Source organism: Trematomus bernacchii, unplaced genomic scaffold, assembly GCF_902827165.1.
Source record: "Trematomus bernacchii unplaced genomic scaffold, fTreBer1.1, whole genome shotgun sequence".
In the NCBI taxonomy this organism is placed as follows: domain Eukaryota; kingdom Metazoa; phylum Chordata; class Actinopteri; order Perciformes; family Nototheniidae; genus Trematomus; species Trematomus bernacchii.
In genome coordinates, this window is record NW_022987821.1 from 1250187 (window position 1) to 1274110 (window position 23924).

A 23924-nucleotide genomic window follows, 5' to 3' on the forward strand; every position below is an offset into this window, starting at 1 on the left:
TGTATACTTTCATTGGCTCAAAGCCGTGACATGAACTGGAGGTCTTATTTCTTTGTAGTGAACCAATTATCTGCATAAACATACCATAGTAACATGTATGCACACGCTCGGAATCCAAAACACAGTTTGCAGCCAGCCTGCCTTTTGAACATTTGCAGGTAACGTTTACAGGGACAGCAAAGTGGACGGGGATTTACTGAATTGGTCACCCTCAAGAGAAGCTGCAGTGCAGTCACTCTGCTAAATGCCTTTCTTTAAATAGCTCACTCTTCATTTTAAGTAGTCTCTTAGAAAAGTTATTTCCATTCAATGGCATTGGCAAAAACATTACGAATAGACCACTGTTTGTGTCCCAGAAGCTATATTTATCTTACTTAACATCAATAATGTAATATTTTGAGCCTAACCATGAAGTTTAACTGAACCTCACCAAGTCATTTTGTTGCCTTATTATTTTTTTTTTTTCTCAATTTAGAAAGTAAATTAGTTTTTAAACAGCGACCATTACTCAGGAGGAAACATGTTTTTATGTTTTTGAGATTGCAGTTAAATAGAATTGGAACATCATTTTGTAGGAGACAGGGTTAAAACCTACAATCTCTCTTTCTATATATAACCCCCTACTGCCCATCACATTTGCTTTTTTGCCATGCTTTCAAGTTAAAGTATTCACTTTAGAATCTAACAATATGTTAATGAGGCAGAGTTTGAAAGACTTAATGGCATCAAAAGCGAACGTGTGCATCTAACAAGACCTCCTGGGTGATTGAAAATGTGCTGAGCTCGTTTGCACACTGCAAACAAGCTTCTCCCAACTTCCAAAAACATTTTAGGGTAATGAAGGATCAATACTATGGTCTTGTGGGAATGCGGGCTGGGACTAATTGAGTGTAATTGTGCTGACTGTAACAGTAACTGCAGGCAGACACTCACATTTAATTGCTGTCAAAGGAATCATTTACCCCTTTTTTAAGATAAAGAAATTCAAAGTGCAGTTAAGAGCTGTAAGGAGTATGTCAAATATGCAATTAGTCATATACAGCTCTGTAAAATATGAAAAGGTTTTACATTGTGTAGATATGTGTTGGAGTAAAATTCATAGCTTTGTCTTATATTGTTAAACTTCCAAATTTTTTTTTTTGTCAACTGTTCTGTAATCGTACAATGTGTTGGAGCGCTAGCCAATAGAAGCGTGAGTGTTATATAGTGATGTCACTATGCTACGGAGGTGATCAAATGAGTCCAATAGATGGGGTGTTTCAGACAGGGGGGGGAATGTGTGTGAGAGGAACTCCCTCTGGAGCCTTTGCAGACTACATGCAGACCCACCTATATACTACAGGAAAGGGAAAACCCCTGAAAACATAATAGGGCCTCTTTAAACACATACCTATAAAATGTTTATCTAGATAAACTACTAATCAACCAGTTGTCTCTTAATTTGTTCCAGCGCTAAATAAGAAACTGTATTTTTGTTATTAATCCCACAGATTCAGTTTGATCCCTTTAGTCTATCAACCTTACACAAAGTAAAGCTTGGCATTCAGTGACCGTGCCTGTCCCTTGTGATGTAAAGGTCAAAAGCACAATCCCTATCTTTTGATTGGATCTGTTAGCATGCGAGACACGGCGTCAACTCTGGAAACTTTCTACTGCGATTTAAGAAGAGGCACGACTGATTAGCCGTGACAAGCAGTGAGAGAATGATAGGGATTACAGCCAGCGCTGTGTGATGTAAGATGCTGATTTATTGGCAGTGTCGACACATTTCTGGCATCGAAAGCAACCTCCCCCTCCGAGGAAACATTCATACCGAGCATGTTAGTATTCCAATTTGGAGTGTTTACTAGTTAGGGATGAAATGACTCCAAAACACCACCATTAATGGCTATAAGGAAACACATGTGTAATAACAAGCCAGTAGTCGTACTTGCAAAGCCTTCTAGAAAAAATTGATTATTCGATTTCAAAACATAGTCAAATGGAGCCAATTTTTTTTTTGTGTGCTAGCGAGCGGATAAACACCATAGAAGGTAAATTACATCTTACAGCACAACAATCTGATGGTTGATTTGTTTTTATTTTCTCTTCCTGCAAAAATGATCACATCAGGAACACATCCAAGTGAATCAAATGTGAAAATGCAATCTAGCTACTTGGATCATCTTATATTCTATTCCTCTGCTGTCACTGAGGGATTACACCGTCCGGGATGTGGGAACATTTTGACATTGATATATTTGTTTGTCTCTTGACTTGAGGACTTTTTATCTCTGAAAAATATGTTTTTCTCCGACTTTCCGAAAGAGACTCTTTGTAATTATAATGGAAATGTATTTTAACGATGTTTTGCTCTCAACAGAATAGTGATCTATGAAATGTAATCATATGTGACTGATTTCTGTAATATTAAAGCTGCCAAACTGAATATAAGGATGATGTGTTTGAACATATCAGCGTTATAGCTTTACAATTTAAGCACATTTCTTTCCAAAAACCCTTCAAAAGACACATTAGAGACACACCATTAATTCATCCTCAGTGGACCATCATTAAACTGGCAGCTAGAAAATGTACAATTTCTGAACAAAATGGGGACCAACTCTTAAAAGAATAGCCCAAGAGTACAACTAGTGGTCAAAAGTTCTGTAAAACATGTTTGAACAAAAAATGACGACAACAGTATGTGGAAATACTGGATATTTGTGTTCAAAATGGTGCCGAAACAAACAGTCCATCAATTGATCAACAGTCCATTAATACCGTTTGTCATTCACCAGGACAAAAAGTGCTCGCACATTCACTGACAGTTCATTCAGGACCATGTCATATAAGTTTGAAATAACATAATTAAGAAAAGGGAATTAGTTGCAGACTCCCAAAAGTCCAGGTCTCATTTCCTGACTCGTGTCTAGTGCTCTACAGGTTCATTTCCAAAGGGCTTTCTGCTCACTTGTAATAAAGAATAACATTAGATTGACAGTAATTTCTACAATTTCATCATCTCAGAGGGGCTGGGTATAAAATATTGCTTTAAGGCAAGTTTTGATTAAAAGGGGAAAGGTAGTTCAGAATTGTGACATCTCAGTCATCGCCTCTAAGATTATTACTGATCGTTAATGATCTCAGACAAAGTGGTGATTTTTCTTTTACAAGCAGAATAACGGAAAAAGTACTAGCCTGACTTTCATGCTCCTCGATTTAAAGGGTGTAGCACAGCGGTGTCAAACTCAATTTCATCACGGGCCACATTCACATTATGGTTGCACTTAAAGGGCCGGTTGTAACTTTAAGACTATATCAAAATACATATATAAATATTTAATATATATAAAATAATGTATTATATTACATTATTGCCTCTGCATTGGATTATTATCGGATAGGGTAATAACTTCATAATTAACTACCTGTGAAAGCAGAAGATAGGGCAAATAATTGGAAGTCTCTTCAGTGAGAATGTCACAAAATGATTTAAAAAGAAAAGCCAAATTCTGGAAAAAAATGTCAAAATTCTAAGAAAAAAGTCACATTTTGAGATGCATTGTGGGACATGTAGTTTATGGGCAACGTGCTTCTGTAAATCGCCATGTATTGTAACTGTATAATAAACATATTATATTCTTTGCAAGCTCTTGTGGGGCCACAGAAAATGAAGTCGCGGGCCGGATTTGGCCCCCGGGCCTTGAGTTTGACACCCCTGGTGTAGCATAACATTTGCATGGGAATGCCACGGGACAGGAATGTTTTGTTGGAGTGGAATTGAACAGGAGTCTCCTCCACATCCCTAAATAAATGCCTTTATAAATGCCTCGTCGTGTCTTTAAAGTCGTGCTAATCCTCTCCTAAAGATAACACTAAGTGAAGTGATGAAACTTAATTACAGTTTGCATGGCAGCAGCTGAAAGGATACACAGCGAAAGTAAAGCAAACAGTGTTTAAATAAACAGCCACAACCCTCACATAAGTGTTGATCTCTCCGCCCTGGGTCACGGCGAAAATGTTCCACGTCAACAACTCCTGCTGCATATAGAGGCCATCTTTCTATCGGCATGTATTTATAGATGATTTGAATGCAGCTGTCACGCTTGGGGGAGTCAAAGGATCGAAAGTGAATTATCCTGCAGTCCTTAAGCCCAGGGGAGCCAACATAGCTGGTGCTCAATGAATAGATAATTCCATTTCCACTAGCTTATGATCCAACATAAAAGAAGCTGCGGTGCCAGTGGGGGCTACCTGCTCTGTGTTTGTGTAGGAAGTCTCCCAAGCGAGTGCTGATTATGCATATTCCCCATAATGCTTTTGTGTAAATCAAAACTCTTGTCACCTGTGTTTAAAATGTATCGTTCAGTGAGTGAAACAAAGGGGGATGTTGCTTAGATTAACTGGACCGCGTTGTCAATCTTCTGATGGAACTGGTCCCAGAGGATTCTCTCATCAAAGGAATAATTCATACTTGCAGTTGAGGGGGACTGGGTGTCTCTGACGGCAGAGGTGATTAACATGCATCCTGCTCTTGTCCTAGGTTTAAATCCCCCGCCTGCTTTTATCTTTGTCGTTTCCTCTGCAGATTGTAGATAAACGAAACTTGCAATAACGTCTTATTGCTTAACAAAAGGTGTTTAAAAACATCCGCTATTTTATTCATAAGGACAATGCTCAGGAATCATGTCTGTAAATAGGCCAGTGTGTTTATGAGTTGCAGGGAGAGTGTGTATTTTCGTAGCGTTTTTACGGTTATTAAATAAATACAAAGTCTAGATGGAATAACCGCATGGTAAAGCCTTTTAGTTTGCCTATTCTGATGGCACATACAGTACTGTTTGAATCCTTGTTTCTCTCCTCATGAGCATGTTTGCCTTCAAGGTGACATTTGGCTCTGTGTCTGCAGGCTGTGCTGAGGACCTTTAGCCTTCTTCCAAGTCCTTGTCTTACATCATGGCCAGCCCTGACCCTGTCCTGTTAGATACTCTCATTCACACACAGACTCGCAGTGACAAGCGAGTGAGTGAAGGGAGCATCCCAAAAACCCTCCGGCTGGCATTATGCTCTCACTGATGCTCAACTGTGTGGCAAAAACAAGGAAGCCATGTAAATAAACTATATTTGTTTTTTATCAGAAGAGGCTATGATGCTTTTTGAGGGGGTTTTCCTTTCCTGTAGTGTGTTAAAAAGGTTTTTGTGCATGTAAATGGTCTCTAAACGCACTTTTTGAACATGAAAGCATGTACGTGACAGTAGAAGCACAAAATACGAATATGAACCTGAAATGTGTATAATATTTAAATTCATAGTTTTGCTTACATGGAATTGTTCTACAGAGAAATTGTCCATGTTGGGTTATTGCTATGACACAAGGAAAAGGAAAGATGTTTAAATATTTTTAATTATCATATTTGTTTTCCATGTTGAGCTCGTTTCCCAGGACACCACCTGATCATGATGTTGTTTGTCTTCATATTTTTCTGATTATTATGCTGCTAATTATAATTTGGCTCACAGCCGGAGCAGGAAAGTATTGTCACCAGCACAATTTGTTGATTATGCAATGTTTATTTTGTCTGGTACGACACTAGCGCCCGGAGTGTAATTTCCCAGGTGAAAAACCTGAGCATGTTCTCTTCGTATATTGATGTCATTTTTTTCATATTAACATCTTATTTTATTATTCGAGGTGTCGCTATCTTGTGGGTTTCTTGAATGATTACAAGAAAGAGCACTGACACCTGCATACAGATGAAGAAAACGTTTTGGATTTGATTATGTTCAGTCTCTTGAGGAAGTCTTTTGTCAGCGAGTATCTCCCTCTTCTGCCTCCTATTTGTCCTCTGCTTTTTTACATGTATTTCTGTTCCCAGTTACATTAAACATTTAGTGGTGACTCATGAAACCCAGAAAAACTGGCACAGAGAGGTTTTGATGAAATAAATAAATATTCCTGGCAGAATTCAATCTGTGTTTCTCATTGATCTGAAGCTGTGTACCTCACTTCGACAAATGTGCTTCCTTTGTTTCTAAGATTCTGATCAATCTTCCAATCTTCCTTTTTCAGAAATGGACTCTTTCCGCATCCTGCTCTACTCGCTCATCTTCCTGGTCAGCGTCTTCGGGAACCTGCTGATCATCGTGGTCCTGGTGCTGAACAAGCGCATGCGGACCGTCACCAACTCCTTCCTGCTGTCGCTGGCGCTCAGCGACCTCATGATGGCCGTCTTCTGCATGCCCTTCACCCTCATCCCCAACATCCTGGAGGACTTCATCTTCGGAGCGGCCATGTGCAAGACCGTCACCTACTTTATGGGTGAGGATGAAAAATTCACTTCCCTGCCAAGAGTTTGTTGCCAGGGTGATTTTGCTACCTTTGGGTAAAGCCAGGCTGGCTGTTATCTGTCACAGTCAATTCTTAAATGAAATGCTATGAGTCGCAGGAAATTGGTCCATTATCTTCCTAATCACACTGAACAGAGCTGTCGGGAAAGGCAAGATGAAATTAATCCATTTGTTATGTTAAAGAATGATCAGGGTTAAAAAGCATATTATCCCAGAACAGAAATATGGACTTTTTTGTGGCTGTCAACCGATCAGAAACTGCTCCGGCTTTAGAATCCTGCCGGAAAATTGCTCGATATCTTACAAGAGCTTTTACGCCAGGCTTTTCTAGGGGCTTCATTTTGCCTGTCAGAGGGTAACCATCATGCTCAAAGAGCTCGAGCAGTCACACGTCTTCAGGAGTGTGACTGAGCGATGAGCTGGCTCCCATCAGGCCGGAGTGAAGGTGCCACGTGAGGTCTGAGTCACACCGGCAAGACACGGCAAAGGAACTTTCCCGGCCTCACTTTGAGCTTGGTATGGTTGATCAGAGCTATTGAACGGGGAGGTCCGCAATCCTATTATAGTCCAGGAAATGCGATGCACCATCTGTGAGGAAAGGCTTCTTTTCAATTACTGGGTTCTCTGAGCTGTGATAAGAACGAGGAGGAGGAGGGGGGGGGCAACATCCTCAGACTTTAAAACACAAACCTTTAGTTATTTGTCCGCTTTGTCCAACACTTTTCATGTAAACTTGTAATATATTCAAGTTAAGTGCTAAACTGATAAGTAATGATTTTTAGACAATGAATCACTTTAAACTGTGAATAATGACTTGGATGTCCTCCACTGCATATGTGATACTTCCTTTATCAGCTACCTCAGAACAGCAACAACACAATGTTATCTGCGATGTTTAAGACTTTCATTAGTCTAGGTTTGAATTAAAAGATGATGAAAGAGCTGTATTTGAGATTCAATCAACAAGGATAAAATGATGGGGAGACCCATTAGCAGCCATAGCCCCCGAAAGAATAAATGTTAAAGGGGACCTATCATGCAAAATGCACTTTTTTATGTCTTTTATACATAAATGTGTGTCCCCGGTGTGTCGATCCAGATTTGCTTCCGATATGACGTAATATCTGAAATGTAGGCTGGCTTTACACCCACGGCCCTATCAGAAACTGCTATCAGAAACAATGCCCGACTGCTTTGGACGTAATATGGTCGGTGCATGTTTACATTAGCATCGCTAACACTCAGAGCTAACCTGCACTGCACAGAGCATGTGTGTGAAGAAGCAGCAAATAAAAAGGAACTCACCTTGTGGTATAACCGGCAAGAGAGAAAGCCTTTGAGCTCCATACTGTTTCAGAAATAATCCTTGATAATCCATGATATGGCGTTTCATCACGGCAGTATTTAGTTTAGACAGTAGCTGCCGGGTCCCGCATGAGTTCAGCCCTCTCCTTTTTTTTTTTTAAAGCTTTATACCCCAAATCAGCACTTTTGAAACAGGAAGTGAAATATAGGGATATGAGGCATGGCTAGAATGGGTGATCTGTTTGGTATTTTGAGCAAAACACTTCATAGACATGTTTTTTTATATATTTTTATATATCTGAGACCTATGCTATTGCCTAAAAAATAGCATAATAGGTGCACTTTAAACAAAAATTGCAAATTATCTGGTTCTTAAAGCTTGTACAGTAAGCTCTGTGTACCATTTACATTTGAGTCTATTCAGAGTTGAAGGGGGAAAACTAGTACTAGTGAGCTTTCCGACCTCTGGAGGAAAGGCTGGCCTCCAGAGTCTTGATCTAACTGACAGTCGGAAAGCTCACTAGTACTAGTTTTCCCCCTTCAACTCTGAATAGACTCAAATGTAAATGGTACACAGAGCTTACTGTACAAAGAAGAAAGAAACCCTGCAAGACCCCACAAACAGAAAAGGAGCTTTATTCAGCTGGTATAAGCAGCAATTTTCACAAATACTACAGTCTCTCTTGGTGTTGCTTCGTGTTTTCTGCCCATAGTTTTCATTCTCTAACAATTCTCTTACAACGTTCTGAATCTTGTTATGTATGACCTTTAAACAGTAGTGTTTGGTGGGCCTTGGGATTAGTTACCAGGCATGACCTACCTTCAACAATTCTGGCCTTAGGATGGGACCTTCGTTGCATGTCAGGACTGGACTTCATCCTGTGAAATATATGGAAAATGGCAAAAAGAAATTGTCAGCCGAGTTGCAGTTCAATGCTAGTCCAAAATAACATCACTAAACCTTGTGGACATTATTAACAACAATTAATTAATTATTGCGTTATGGGCAAAAACTTCCAACTACAAATTCTAATCAGTTCATCCATGACATTTGTGCCAAACTTGAAGAAACACCCTCAAGGCGTTCTTGAGATATGGTGTTCACCAAGCAGTCCGCCGCACTGGTCATGGCTGTCACAGGCATAGGCATGAAAAAGAGGCGTTTGTAGTCCAAGCACATTTGTCTCTAGACCAGGGCTGTCCAAACTTTTTCCACCGAGGGCCACATACAGAAAAACATACGAAGGGCTGGGCCACTCACTAGAAGTCAGTTATATTGCCTCATAAGTTAAGTTATAAGTTGGAGAATTCAATCCGATGTAGGTAAATTATTCTTGATACTTGAAAATGCTTCACAGCTCTCCAGAGGGTTTCAGTTATTGTGTTAGCAGCTCATTCCTTAAAACAGAAGCCTCAGATTGCTTACCATAAGAGGAAATATGAAGGGTATATTTCAAGGTTGGGGCTTTTTTCTTATCAGCTTAGATTTGTTAGAAAATGTTTCCAACTTTAATTGACTGAATTTATTTGAAAATTGGGCGATTTAACACATGAATACTGTGTAATATATTTGAACATATATATTTAAGAAGTACAATATAAGACAAGCAGAAGTTTTTTAATTTGCTGAGGGCCGATTCAAAATGGTCTGCGGGCCGTAGTTTGGACACCCCTGCTCTAGACCATGGCTCCACCACTAAGTAATTCAGCCCCAGAATGACAGCATGTCTGATTCTGCCTTTGCAGTGAACCCAGAATCATTGTAATTCTTGATGTGAAAATTGTTCATTTATATTCTACAAATATCAGCCTAGCATGTAAAATCCATATCAATCAAAGCTCCCTGTGATCTGAGCATCTCATGAGCAAGGCCTTCCATCAGCCAATCAATACACAGGATCATCTTGACCATCCTCACTCATTCAACCTGTTCGGCAAACTCATATATCCTTTGCAAACTCATCCGTTAGCACACACCCTTTGGACATATAATACGCCATCCATCCTTCCACTGTCCATCTATGCATCCATCTATCTGTCCCTCGCTCGATAATCATGTGAATAATAGCCCGCTTACTGTTTCGCTGGCAGTTACCAGATCGATGTTGTAATATTCCGCGTGCAGTTATGTATGTGTAGGGCCTTCGAACACATTCATCCATGTTTGTGTTTTTCTTGCTGATCGTATGATGCAATCACTAACTTACTTAGTGTGTCAGCTCCCCCAGAGGTGCAGTATGAATAATGTATTTGAACTTTTGTGGCTTATCGCAAACTTTTCAGTGCTGTCTGCATAGCACATTCATTCCACTTGTAGAGTTGTTTCTGCCTTTTTATGGCAACCTGGGAGAATTTGGTGTAAGCTGAGAAATAACAGGCGCAGTTTCAGCTGAGGAATGTAAATCTTTCCCCCTGGGTTGAGGTGAGCGGAAAGACCCTCGACTCCAGGCTTCACAGTTTCCCTCAAAAGCCAGTTATCAAGAAGTGTGGAGTGTTCGCCCGACTTAATGAACAAGAAAAAGGATTAGAGCTCCTTCCTCCCGAGGAGAGAAGATACAGCGCAGAGGCAAAATGTGAGCATTTAGTCGGTTAGTTGGCCGGTAATTAACTTGGCTCCAACTTGTTCATAATCACAGCAGAATATCCTCCCCTCTAAGAATAGCCTCTCAATACTGCCAGGTTCCAAGGGGGGTGAAGCTTTGATCAGCACGGCTGTCAGAAAACTCAACTAGAACATACTTTTTCTGCAACAATAACAACAAAAATAGAGACATGCGTATAATGGGTCCAACATGAGCAGCAGTGTTATTGAAGAGCTGCCTGCCTCCTCTAGAGTATTGATACATTCTACAGTTGCTGCGGTCCATTTAAAAATGTGTTAAAGATTTCCATAACTCTTCTTCAGAGGCCAAACAAATTGCTTTATCACTGCCGCTGATCTCTTATCAGTGTTGACTTCCCCTTCCAGTAATAAAACAAATTGTCATGTGAACCAGGACTGAGGTGCTGAGAGGTTTGATGAATGCAGGTCCTATAATGCTCCTGGACAGGAACATAATCCCTCAGACTAGATGCACACTCGTCTTAGAGCTGTCTGCGTACCTTTTACTGTGTCATCAATTCAAATCACTGCGGTATCAGTGCCATAGATCACCTGGAAGTGCACTTCCTTTCAGTATGAAAGTGCACAACCTCTGAGCGATCAGTCTTTATAAGTGTAGGGTTTGAAAACATCGCTCATTTGGAGATGTGGCTTTGTTTCACACAGGATCCAACGTCTAATAGGGCTCCCTGGGCTAATCTATCGCCTCTTTTTCATGTATCCTCCTGCATTGAAAAATTGCATTTTAATGTGTGTTCTGCTAAAAAAGAACGACTTATTTTATATGCCTGTTCAAAGTTGTCTTTTAAAAATAACAGAATGCAACAAAACTAGGGTTGAAGTTTTACACTAGCTAGTTTCAGTGACGTTGATAGGTTTTCCATTAAGAGTTCTGCAGGGATACATTCATTTTTGTAGGCTGACCTGGGATTTGGTACTTCCATGTTCTGTTCTGCAGGATAATCTTTACATGTTATTGAAGCATAAATGCAATTGCTATAAGTAAAATGCTAACGTAAGGCTATAAACAAACTACATCACGGTTGTTTGGCTTTGCGTCACCACCGCTAAGCTAAAGGCGGCTAATGTTAGGTGTGGTTGCCATTTACATGTAGTAGACTCATTTAGACACTATCGGTTTCGCCTGTTACCAGTCTTTATGCTAAGCTAAACAGTCTTGTGGCTGTAGCTTCATATTTACCTGACACACATAAACTACTATTGATCTTCTTGTCTAACCCTCTGAAAGAAGTGAACAAGCTTTTTCACATTCATTAAACAATTCCTTTACAACTTCTTCTATGCAAGACCTTTAAAAGTGTTTCTTTAATAATACTATCAGCATTTACCTACAATTGTTTGTAATGCTCTCTGTATAATTCCCTGTCTTTTAATCCTGCAGTGTGTCTGTTTGCTTTGTACAGCACTTTACAAAAGTGCTGTATAAATAATGCTTTTTGTCTTTCATCTTCTACTCATTATTTTTATCGTTCCTTTGAGGAAAAGACAAACCATTCGTACCTTTCTGCGTTCGGCATTTTCACAATCAGTGTAAGCCGGCGCTGCGGCTGGGCATGACCGCCTTCAAGCATCAACAAAAGAAAACCCCCAGTGTGTGATTTGGTCTTTCTCTGTGTCTGTGCCTGTGCTCAGCACTTGAAAGAGACGTGTGGGTGTGCGAGACTTATTGTGCAGGACTCACACAGTGCCGGTGCACTGTTGAGATCCGCATCTGTTGACTGTGCCACCCACCTCCTTCTGCTCAGTCCGAGCTGGAGCTGGCTATTTTAGTTGATTGGTATCGGACAGGATTGTGTCATGGAAAATTCCGGAAGGCTTTACTGCTGTAGACAGTGAAGGCTCTTTGACCAAAATAGAAAAAACGTGTTCTACTATGGAGCATTTTAACAACCCATTCTTTTAAGCCATTCAATTGACCATTAGTTGTTACCAGTGCTGACAATTATCACTGAATTACTAAAGGAAAATACAAATGTAATGATTCTCAGCCAAGTTCAGGAGTTATAAGGAGTTTGTTCTGTGAGTGGATTTATCGATAATCATTGACATTCTCATTATCTGTGATTCACGACATCAGAGATAGACATAGCTTTGGAGATTGTTATGTTACAATTTAAAATGATCATGCTGAGATTTCAATTAGTTAAGCATTCAGGCGGTACTTTTTCTGAGGCAAACTGCAATAAACTGAAAAGTGTTGGTAAACGTGCTATATCATATAACTTTAGTCGTCTTCACCTCATAGATTATCAGTGCCTCACATCGCTCTCTGGATGTTAGGATTCACAATTTGAAAACCCCAAGTTTAAAGCCAGTGAATTTGGTTCGATGCAGTATCCTGTCAGCTTTCATGTAAGTGGAGCAGCAATCCAAAAAGTTTGCCTTCTCACAAAGAGCTGAAATGCTTTTAATAATTCACAGCAGAGTCTCTGTCTCAGTTTGGGTCTGCTCACGGAGCATAAAAGGCATTCAGACGTCTTTTCGTGATGATGACGTTCTCTTTGTTCTGGAGTATCCCTAGTAGTCAGCTCCTTTGTTCTGTAGGAGCATGAATATGATGAAGCCGTTCTATATCTGACTCCACATCAAATTCTCACATTTCCCTTTCTTTTCGTAGTTACACATTTTGCAGTTGACAATATACCCCTTACTCTTTTAGCTTCTGATAACAACGCTTATCATAATGAAAAGGATTGGTTTGCAGGAAAGACCGCCGCCAAAGGCTGATCCCGGAGAATGCACTGTTCTGTATAGTCATAGACCACTCAAATAGTTAATATGGCTGCTGTAGATTGAGTCGCAACATGAACATAGGAGTATGCATAATGACTTCCTTCCTTGAATGGTAATGCAAAGGTATGGTTTGTGAAGGACATGTTCTTTCCATTGTAAAAAAACAAGGGCTGGGGATTAATATGTGTTTGCTTTTCATGGCGACGGAGAATAAGTGTGCTGATTTATTCCCGGGGGCTGCTGCAGGTATGGGTTTATAAATATATATATATATATATATATATTTGTCTCAGCCCGCCTCACCCTGAGACGAAAGGCTTGCTTTCCCCTTCTGCAGACTATGCATATTCATACATGCAAATTAAAATTGGCCTTGTCTCTGAAGGAATTTAACTTGCACTGAACCCTATGGAGCAGTGTCCTTGGATAATTACAAAGGTGCTAACCCTATTGTGGGAAATAGATTTAATATTCCAAATGCCTTGAACTGTGTTGAAGAGTTTAAGCCTGATTGACATGGCGGTGTTATTTGCGGTATTTGACAAACATTTCTTGTATGGTAAGGGTGTTGTCTTTGAAAGTCAATGTGGCTACTCTATTTGAGTTGTCGTCAATGAGGCTTTACTGTATCTTTTGATATTTGTTACTGTGCAAATGCTTTCACATGCAGCTAATCAAATATTTTGCAAGGTTTACTTGAAATGTTTGGATGCACTATGTGCACAATGTGGCAGATTTAATTATCTTTAGACACGGCCACGCCTCATGGCTGCCGATTTAGAAGTCCTGAATAGACTACCAGAACAATTCTCTAATTGTTTTTCTTGTTGTCTTTTCTTTCCTGCAGGGATCTCAGTTAGCATCTCCACCTTTAGCCTTGTGGCCATTGCCATCGAGAGATACAGCGCCATCTGTAACCCGCTGAAGTCTCGCTCGTGGCAGACCCGGTCCCACGCCTACCGCGTCATCGCTGCCACGTGGGTGGTTTCGCTAATAGTCATGGTGCCCTACCCAGTGTTCAGTGCCATCAAGACTTTCCCGAAAAGCAATGGTACTGTTGGCCACATGTGTCGCCTCGTTTGGCCAAGCGGGGCCTCTGAGCAGACGTGGTAAGTACTGGGGGGACTACTTTCTGGCAGGAATAGGTACATTAATCAGCTAGACAAACATTTTTTTGATTTGATTTCAATTATAAACATCTGTTTATTTTGTGGAAGTGCCTCAATAATCTCAACAGGGCAGAGTCAGTAAGAAATGAATAGACTGAATCACTTGCTGAATTGAAAACAATCTGCTTGCCTCTGGCTCCAAATGTGTGAAAACAATCTAAATGCAGTGAAATTGTGTAATTATCATTTGCATCGTCAAGCAGAAAGTTACTTCATATTTTAGAGCTGTGAAATCACACCACGTTTACACTGATTGCTCACAGTGGGAACATAGATTGCTTGCTGATTTGGTTATTTGGATAAAACTGTTCAAATTTCCTCCACAGACTTTCAGCAGGGCAGTAAATTGAAACAGTGTTTGCATTACCATGTGAGTTTGCATCGGTGCTATAGGTAATCTAATATATTCGTTTTGGGGAATTTTGGAACTTAATACATTAGTCAATTCAAATGGTATTGCAGTTAAAGGAAAGTGTTGTGTCAGAGCTAAGTGACGTAGCAACTTCTTGCAGAGCTTGTCAGTTAGCTACTATAGCTTGTGGAAGTTGGTCTCTGACGTCAAGCCTTCCTTGACACTTTTAAAGGTCAGCATTGTAAGATGGGATTTGTTTATTATTTATTCCAATGAATAGACTTTGCCTCAAAAAAAATCATGGAGTGACTGGACCATTAGGATTTATCCGTCTAACTATCCAAGTAGAAATATGCCAGGGGGGGGGGGGGGGGGGGGGGGCAGAGTCTAGCTAATGATGGATAAAAGAGTTCTTAAATCTTGTCATGTAATGCTTTGACCCCTGGGCTAAAGCTGTAAAGGTGGTTTCTGGGAGATTAATGAAATAATTAGGAGGTGGCAGTAAAAAACAGAGCCATTATTTAGCATGGGCAAAAAAAACAAAAAACAGAGTCAATGGTACGGAAAATAGAGATATCGTTAGACTAAGATACTGTAGATAATGTCTGTGTCTGTGATATGCCATCATTTTAAATTAACATGATCATTTCCCTGCTCCTCGCTGCACAATAAAAAAAGGCAGAAGAGTTAAGCTTGGGCAAAAGGCCAGGAGATAAACGTTTATTGCTGCTACAGTCTGGATTGCTCGGCGTTAGGAAAGCCATCCATCGTTCTACATGCCCTCTGAGGACCGATACATGCTGCTTTGTGGCTAAAACCCCCCCAAGTAGATGGATACATAGCCAAAGACAAGATTTCTTAGAGCCTCATGGGAAATACTACTCAGGGATGTTCCTAGATCTGTCCATAAAAAACATAAGGCCCTGCAGGATTGCGCAATTAAAATGAAGAAAGAAGCAGAACATGGCAGAGCCTTGTACATCTCCCTACTTTGACAGCCTTTTGTGGTCCAACGCTCTCTTTTCTCTGACTGTCTATCAAACTGTAAATCTTCTCGGGGAAAGATGAGACTGTGGGAGTCCAGTTAATGAGTCTGCTCGGTGAAGAGGAGGAGGAGAGCATCTGGGCTCAGAAGTCAATAGTCCAGATGTGTCGCTAAGCATCAAGACCTTTCCATTTTTAATTTACAGTTCCATTTTTACCCATCATGGCTGTATTTGACTTGAGTCTTGGATTGAAGAGACATAACACCTTTTCCATCTACCTCTTGCTCTATAAAAATGACACCTCTTTTTTTACCTAATGAAGCCGTGCACTGACTCACTTGAGCATCCATTTATAGTCTGAGATGATGAGCACATTATTCAAGAGCAATGAAGTGCTTAATGATCCAATTTTGTCAATTTAATGATTTTCCAGTGTTGTAATCATTCTCATGCATGGTGTGCATTGACGATTTCACGCACACTGGAGTTAACATTCAAATGATCATAGCAGCAGAGGTACTCCAGAGGGAGGAATTATCGTATTCATTGAGGCAAATCTCACTAGGTAATAACAACATATTAATTTGACCAGATGTAATTTTGCATAAAAACATCAAAGCTGGCTCACTATATGATTCCAATAGAGTGCCACAGTGACGCATCCTAAAACCCGGAAGTAAACTCCTTCCGGTTCCTTCACCAAAAACCAATACAATTTCTCCATAGGATTTTGGAAAATAGCTGGAAATAAGGTCTGTGGTTGACACACATTTAAGAGACCGATCATATTTTGTTCAGCCGGATAATATCCACATGTCTACCCTACTTTTATAATTTTCGAATCATAAATCTAATCGCCAGAAGCAAAATGCTAATGTTATGCTATAAACGAACTACAGCAGGGTCGCTGCTTCAACGTCACGCCAACTTAAGATCCATATTCAAAAATACAGATTCAAATTGTACAAGTTGAAGCGTTTGTTTTACGTACAACGGCCTCGACAACTTCTGTAGTCCTATTCAGCCACTTGTTAACAACCATCGTTTTTCAGACACGTTAACTCTTCAAAGATCACCAGTGGGGTCACTGCTGATGAACAAAACGTTGTCTCTTCAATGTGTCTCAACCACAGACCTTATTTTGAGCTATTTTCCAAAATCTGTATGAAATATATTTAAAAAAAATATTTGATTGAAGTAAGAGGTCTGTGCTTCACTGATTGAGTCTGATGTTTTCTGAGAATATTAACAAAATTATCTTTTTACATAAAAAAATGCATAAAATATTTCAGGGCTTTTAAAACAATAAGTCATTGCTGTAAACTTTTTCTCAGGCTTTGTACAGCCCTCTAAAAACCTCCAAGAAATGGGGAAAACTGTCTGTAGCCTGAGAGTCTAAATCCAGGGTGAAGGATTCAAAAGATTGGACGGACGTATAATGATGTCAATGTAAAGGGAAGAATCGGGCTCATTGTACAAAATGTCATGGTAATCCAACTAATCAAAGTATCTACGTACAATAACAAATGCAACTTGGTACCAAACAAAACTACGTTAAAATTGCTATTATGTGGGTTACATACAAAACAATTAAAATTGCATATTTTCCGGCTAAGAATTACACAAAATTCTGCAAAGTTATACAATGATCCACTTCCCTCATCTCCCCACAACAGGATGTGTTTATTGGTAGTGTTTGTAGTGTCAGGCATATGCATATTATTTCCTTTGATTATGAATCTAAACCCAACACACCTTTCCTGTTGATAATCATGCAGAATTCAGGTGATTTGGAAACAGTACACAGATATGAATATTCATGCCGTCCATCTGGGCTTCTCTCTGAGACAAAACAAAATCAGATATCCACCTTCTGGTTTTACTCCTACATGTTTACTTCCCGACAGCTTTTGTCAAACACATTTTCCACAGTATCAAACAGCTATCTGATGAGAGGCTTTGACTGAATGCAGAGTGAAAGAGAGGGGCTGAGAGTTCAGAGGGTTGTCCAGGAAGACATTAAAATATCAGAGACATCCGTGCGTTTGAGATTATGACGGATCAAAGTGGAGATGTGTCTGGTAAAGATTTATTCCGATCAAAGTGACACCTGTACAGGTTCTTTAGCGTATTCATTCATGGGTTACTCTTTATAGTTTTTCCCTGATACATAATGGTGATGCTCCCTTCAGTTCACTTTCACTTAAAGGTTTCATTCGTTTGATGCGTATAGGGACACACATGTAGCTGTTCTCGGCTCAGATGCAGAACATGTATTTTTGTCTCATTTAAGGCACAAAAGTTTGACACCTTTTCCTACAAGAAATGTTAAATCACAACCTAAAAAATCTCAAATCTGAATATCCAAATGAATAAAAAATGAACAAATATCTGGATCTTTTAAATATTATCTTCTGGCCCTAATAGAGTATGTACTTGTATCTTTTTAATAAGTCATTCATTGCCCTTAACAGCACATTTAAAGTGTTAGATGTCTCATACAGAATATTTGCAGAGTGGTTTCTGCAGTCAATGACTGACAAAGGCTCTGAGCCCTTTGAATTTTGTACACTCTTGAAAAACTCTCCTCAGTCAATATTTGCTTCAGTTTCTATGCACTTAACTCACTTCACTTCTTTTTCTTTGAGGTGCCATCAACCCAGGCCCTCGAGAGCACCATGATCATTATTTTCTTTCTGTGGCAGAAAACAATTGAACATTTATGATCGGAAAACAGCCGAGTACACAGCCTGGAGCAGCATGAACGTCTCTCAATTGTCCAAATATGTCGTACTTAACAATGTCATTACAGAAACATCTTCTGGTGATGTCTCCTGTTATGTATAGTCATGTGTGACGTCTGAGAACAGTCTTTCTATAGCCTATGTGTCAATATGCACTGTTACTGTGTAAACTGCCAATATGTTAATGGCAAGGTTGTGTTGAAAGCTTTCTGTCAGTCAAACAGGATGGCTAACACTTTCTTAGAGAACGTAGTGTTTTTTAACATTAACACCTGCAGTAGCTAACTGGTCCAACTGGCCCGCCTCACTTTGCAAACTATGAAGACCTGATGTAGTCTCGTGTTTGGAGGACATGAACGACACTTAATGTTTGTGTGCAGCGTACACAATGTGCCTGGTCACACGTGCAAAATAAATTAGGGCAGCATTTCACCCTTTTTTTCTCAGTACATACAATATAAATGTACGGACATTTAAAAAATCAAAATCAAAAAAGGATTTAAAGCAGGGCAAAAATATGCAGCAAAAAAAAAATCAAATATAGAGTAGGAAGGTTAAACCACAGGATGCTGAAGAGTTTGATAGCCCGCAGGTAAAGGGGCAGAACTGGCCTGGGATACTGCAGTACCTTTTGCCAGACACCACGGGGGTAAATGGAGCTGTGGGGAGGGGTCAACCATCTGCAAGACCGCCAGCAGCCCCAACATAGCCAAAGGCGTATGAGGAAAGAAAGTAGCTAAAAAATCAGATGTGTTTGTTTGGTTTCAGGGGTTGATTGCACACCATCACACCTCTGAGTTGTTTTTCTCTTTTCCACTCTGGCTGTTTTTCAGGTATGTGCTGCTGCTGTTCACTCTGTTCTTCATCCCGGGAGTTGTGATGATTGTAGCCTACGGTCTGATCTCCAGAGAGCTCTTCCGAGGCATTCACTTTGAGGTGGGCCAGAACAGAGAGAGCACCCCTGCCGGTGAGAACCATCGCAACTCCAATCCAAACTGCAACAGGCTTTTAGCTTGCATTGATTTAATTCACACTGAGGATGAAAACATCTTTTACACTTTCATAGATTAGTATGTGAATGACATTCGAAAGCAGGGTCTGGTTAAACATGGCAGCTGCCAGTAATGATAGAATTCCATTAAATACACGTCTGCACCATTCTCAGGCGAGCAAATAATGCAGCATGACTGTGAAAGGACGTTTTATTGTTTTGCCTCAAGCAGAGACATACTTTGTCGCAACTACAGGTACCGCACCTGTCATGTACAAAATTAGACTTCTTCTCAGTTGTCATTTTTATGTGTTTGGAATTTTCTGCAGCCTTACAGCTAGTATTTTCCATTAATTTTCGTTATAGCTGAAATAGGGTCCCTTAAGGTGAATTATAACTGCTGTCGTAACTGTTTCCATGGAGTCTTGTGTGTGATTGATCAAGGTTGAGATGATCTTAAATAGCCTTCGGTAGCAGCTGCTATCTACGGCTTAACATGATGTTTTATTTCTTTGTTGTCCAGCAAATGGGGAACTTTTATCTTTGGTATTTAGGCAGTGTTTTGTTCTTGTTGTAATTAATCCTCCCATTTATAATGATCATTATTTGATGTGTGAAAGGGAAAGTTAGGATGTTTTGAAGTGGGGTTGAATGAGGTACTAATCTATAGTTAATCTATTTCCTTCACCATGCTATGTTTTGAATATTTACACCGCTTAACCTTGCAGTCAGACAGCCCTCTGGCACAAGAGACTAAAGCTTTTATTTATGCTTTCTTTTTAATCCACCAGCCTCCACTGAAAAGAACACCGCTGCCTTGATGAGTTAGTTTGTTTGTGTTATAGTTTAAATTTGCATTTTAAAGGGATAGTTTGGATTAACTAGAGGCACACAATAACACCAGGGTTACAACTAATACATTTTCTGCCATCGATTTAAAAGCAAAAAGAAAAGTGTTTTTGTCAATCCAGTATGATGGCTTTGAAGAGAGGACTGTAAACAGACAGTTCCCCACCTTTAGGACAGGTCTGACTGAAAGGCAAAGCAGTGAAAATATGGTGAATACAGTGTATTCTTACATTGATCTGGATTTATTAGCTGGCCCTTTCTTTCAGGTGGCTAAAATCTATTTAGCCGCTGCCCTCCTCCACAGCAGTACATTGCTTAGCCATTGTGTTGCTACACCTGTCGGTTTCTCCAAACTGGAAGTGAACGGAGGTCCAAACACTGACTATCCAAATGTCACTTAAAACACTCTGAACTATCCCTTTAATTCTTGGTAACCCCATGAAATCCACCCAAAGCTCTTCAAATGTAAACTTTTTGATCCTCCACAGCCCAGAAGAACGGTGTAGGAAAGACGGTTGCAGTATCCAACGATGACGACGATGGTTGCTACATCCAGGTGTCTAAAAAACCCACCTCCGCTGTGGAGCTCCCCACCCTCTCCGCCGCCCAGGCCAAATCTGAGCGCGCCCGGAAAAACACCTCGGAGGCCAAGCTGCAGGCCAAGAAGCGAGTCATCCGCATGCTGATGGTGATCGTGGCGCTCTTCTTCATCTGCTGGATGCCGCTGTACTCGGCCAACACCTGGAAGGCGTTCGACCTGAAGTCAGCCTCCAAAGCCCTCTCAGGGGCCCCCATCTCCTTCATCCAACTGCTGTCCTACTCCTCCGCCTGCGTCAACCCTGTCATTTACTGCTTCATGAACATGCGATTCCGCAAGGCCTTGTTGTCCACCTTCGCCTGCTGCTGCCGCAACCGGCTCTGTCGCTGGTGGTGCAAGAAGAAGGAGGGAGGAGAAGACGGCATCAACGCCACCTCCATGGGCACGTCCATGGCTACCTCCATGTCCAAATGTAGCTACACCACCGTCACCTGCTGAGCCTCAAGCAAAGCTGGGTGTTTGCATCAGTCGGTGTCAGGGGAAAGGGGTTACTGTGTGCACCATCTGTTTTCTCCAATCTTCATCTTAATATGATATGAGTCATTCTCTGAGTAATGTCCCTGCCCTGGTTTATGAAGCTGTTTCGCAAAGGTCTCCTTCAAGTTCTGCATGCATGGTTGCAGAATGTGAAGCGAATCGGTTTAGTGACATTATTTTTTAATCAGCAGCATCCGCTTTGTTGCATCCCGAAGAGAACATCAAGTGCCTGTGCTCTTTGTGTGGCTTGGTTTGTCATGGTAGTTTGTTCACTGGCTGACGGACAGTTTAGCGACGTTGAAAAATCCTGTGTACTTGTAAATACTGTCTTTATGTTCTTACTGTGCCAAAGGTATATTATTGATGGAGACATACTGTTGAACAAGGAGGACTCATTACCTCAGTAAAGAATCAGTATGGATTTAATTTCCTTTTGTGTTTAATGTGGTTCGATCTTTAGTCATTCAGGGCATCTCTCGCAGTTATCAGAATTATTCTACTAAAGGCCACTCTGAAAATCATTGGGTTCTTAGTAATCAGTCTATTATACCAAAACATTTCAAAAGGGAACAGTGGACACACTTCCTGCTTAGCTGACTTAGTGTTTCGCTTTTATTGAGTTATGTTTCATCACTTCTTGTGTGTACAGCATATTTTCTGCTTACGCCAACATTTGCAGCACCGCTTCTCGGTTCAGTTTGAAAAGGAAGGTTCATCTTGACGATAAACATCTAAGGACTGTAGCCTTTTTCTTGGCACAGCACAAATGAGAATGTTTTGAATCTGGCCATTTTCTTGCGTTGCACCACCCTGCAGCATGGAACGTCAAACTAAAGTCTCCTGTTGCGACTGCTACACATGTCTGTTGAATACTGATGAAGACATTACCATCAGAATTTGAGTTGTTGCGCACATAGTCAATCTATGAAAGGTTGATTGCACTTGCCAGTTGCTCCAGTCTGCCCCTGCTTACACATGGCACGGAGAAGTGCTTAAGTCAGACTCACCTTTTCTGCTCAATTATCTCTGCGGTGTCTTCTATGTACCAGTGCTGCGTTCCGCTGCAGTGCTGCCAATTACTCTGAACATTACCTAAGTACAAAGAGCCCGTTTCCAGGCGTAGACTAACGAGGTGTTTCTCAGGGACCCTCTCCTCTCCTGCAAAACTCATGGCTATGTCTTCAGAAAACTGATGAAAACTAGCCCCTCTGACGCTGCACATCTGAGCCTTTCAAATCGTTAACAACAACAACAACAACCTAAATAGCATCTTTCATTCGAGACAAGGAACTCAACCTGAGCTACTGTACAGTTGAAAAGAGTTGTTTGTCAATAATAGAAATACAGCGATTACAATAAAAGCAGTAAAGGAAAATGATAGTTCAAGACAGTCTTTTTACGAGACAAACCATTTGGGATATCAGCCCATTCGCTTACTTGCTGAGAGTGTGCTAAATATGAAGTAACAGCAAGCAGCTGGTTAGCTTAGCTTAGCATAAAGATCTTGTTTGCTGAATCAAGCATTCAAATAACATGGAAAGTAGGATTAGCTAATTAAGCTTACCGCTGTCTGCAATATTAAGATAGACTTGTTTTGTATCATGATTTCTAGGTCCATAAGCAAGCAGTTGATATTATTTTAAAAACAGGACATGATGTTCTCGATGAAACTACAAATGACTCATTACCTAATTTGAAGTCAGTCAATTCTGCCAAAATATGGCCATGATACTGTTGCAGTGAACACTTTCACATTGTATAAATATATAAAGAAGACTCTGAATGTTACCGCTACAACTCAACAATATCTGGATTTGTGTTAAACAGTATGATGTAATACTTTCTGACCTACATGTGAAGGCTGTTATTTCATCACTTTTAAGTCTGCTCCTCTTCTTCATGTCCTCCATCACCGAGCATTCACGTCCCTGCAGCCCCCCACCCACACACCCACCTCCCTCCTGTTTATCCCCGTCAGTGCAGAGGCGTATGAATACATCAATGGAAATGGCGTGTGGGTGACAGCTTAGATTAGCAGGCGCCCAGCGCTGTCCGAGAGCAGTTTACAGGCGGTGGCAGAGGGGGCAGGAGGGCAATTGGCACTCAAAAATCCTACATGAAGGCTGACTGTAAACACCTCATCTGGCGGCCTGCACTCCATGTGCGCTTTTGTAATTAAGGCAGGAGGCAATTTCCATATCTTTGTGAGCCAGCCTCGTGAATTTAGTCAGGATTTTCTTTCACTAGTGCACTTTTATCTTTCATCAAATATTTATTTTTTTACAGGTTTTTTTTGTGTTACAAATTGGAGCAACACATGGTTAAGGATCTTACAGCTGAGTAAAAATAATAACTATAAGCTTCTTATCCAGAGCTATTTTGTAATTTCTTTGCCTGTAGATTCATACCTTCACTAAGTACATCTCGGTGCATTATGGATGAGCAGTGCATACATTTTCAGGTAACCTTGCTCATCTAAAGTGTTGGTAAAAGCTCCCGGAGAGGTAGAGATTTGCTCTCTAAAATGAACTGTTTTTGTTGAATATTATATCAGTTTTTATATTCACCTCGGCAGGCCAGCAGGTTATGAATTATTAAAAAGCAGCAAATCTCCACGATGCTCGCCTCGGTCCAAAGTTTAAGAAAGTATTCCTTAGCTTAATAACTTACACGTGATATCTTGTTTGTAAAGTTGGAGTAAGGGAAAGTTTATCAGACCTTAAAAATGTTTAAATGAACCACCCTGCCAACACAAAACGGTATTAAA

At 40.5% G+C, this 23924-nt stretch overlaps 1 protein-coding gene across 1 annotated transcript in view; it reads left to right on the forward strand.

Moving 5' to 3' along the window:
• si:dkey-1h24.2 (uncharacterized protein LOC100137117 homolog) overlaps positions 1 to 23661 on the forward strand; it is a 28286-nt gene extending 4625 nt beyond the window's left edge. The window contains exons 2-5 of the mRNA XM_034151199.1: positions 6053 to 6301; positions 13839 to 14100; positions 19076 to 19209; positions 20571 to 23661. Of these exons, the coding sequence (XP_034007090.1) occupies positions 6053 to 6301; positions 13839 to 14100; positions 19076 to 19209; positions 20571 to 21118 (1193 nt within the window). The 3' untranslated portion in view covers positions 21119 to 23661. The remainder of the gene's footprint in view (positions 1 to 6052; positions 6302 to 13838; positions 14101 to 19075; positions 19210 to 20570) is intronic.
• The last annotated feature ends 263 nt before the right edge of the window (positions 23662 to 23924 follow it).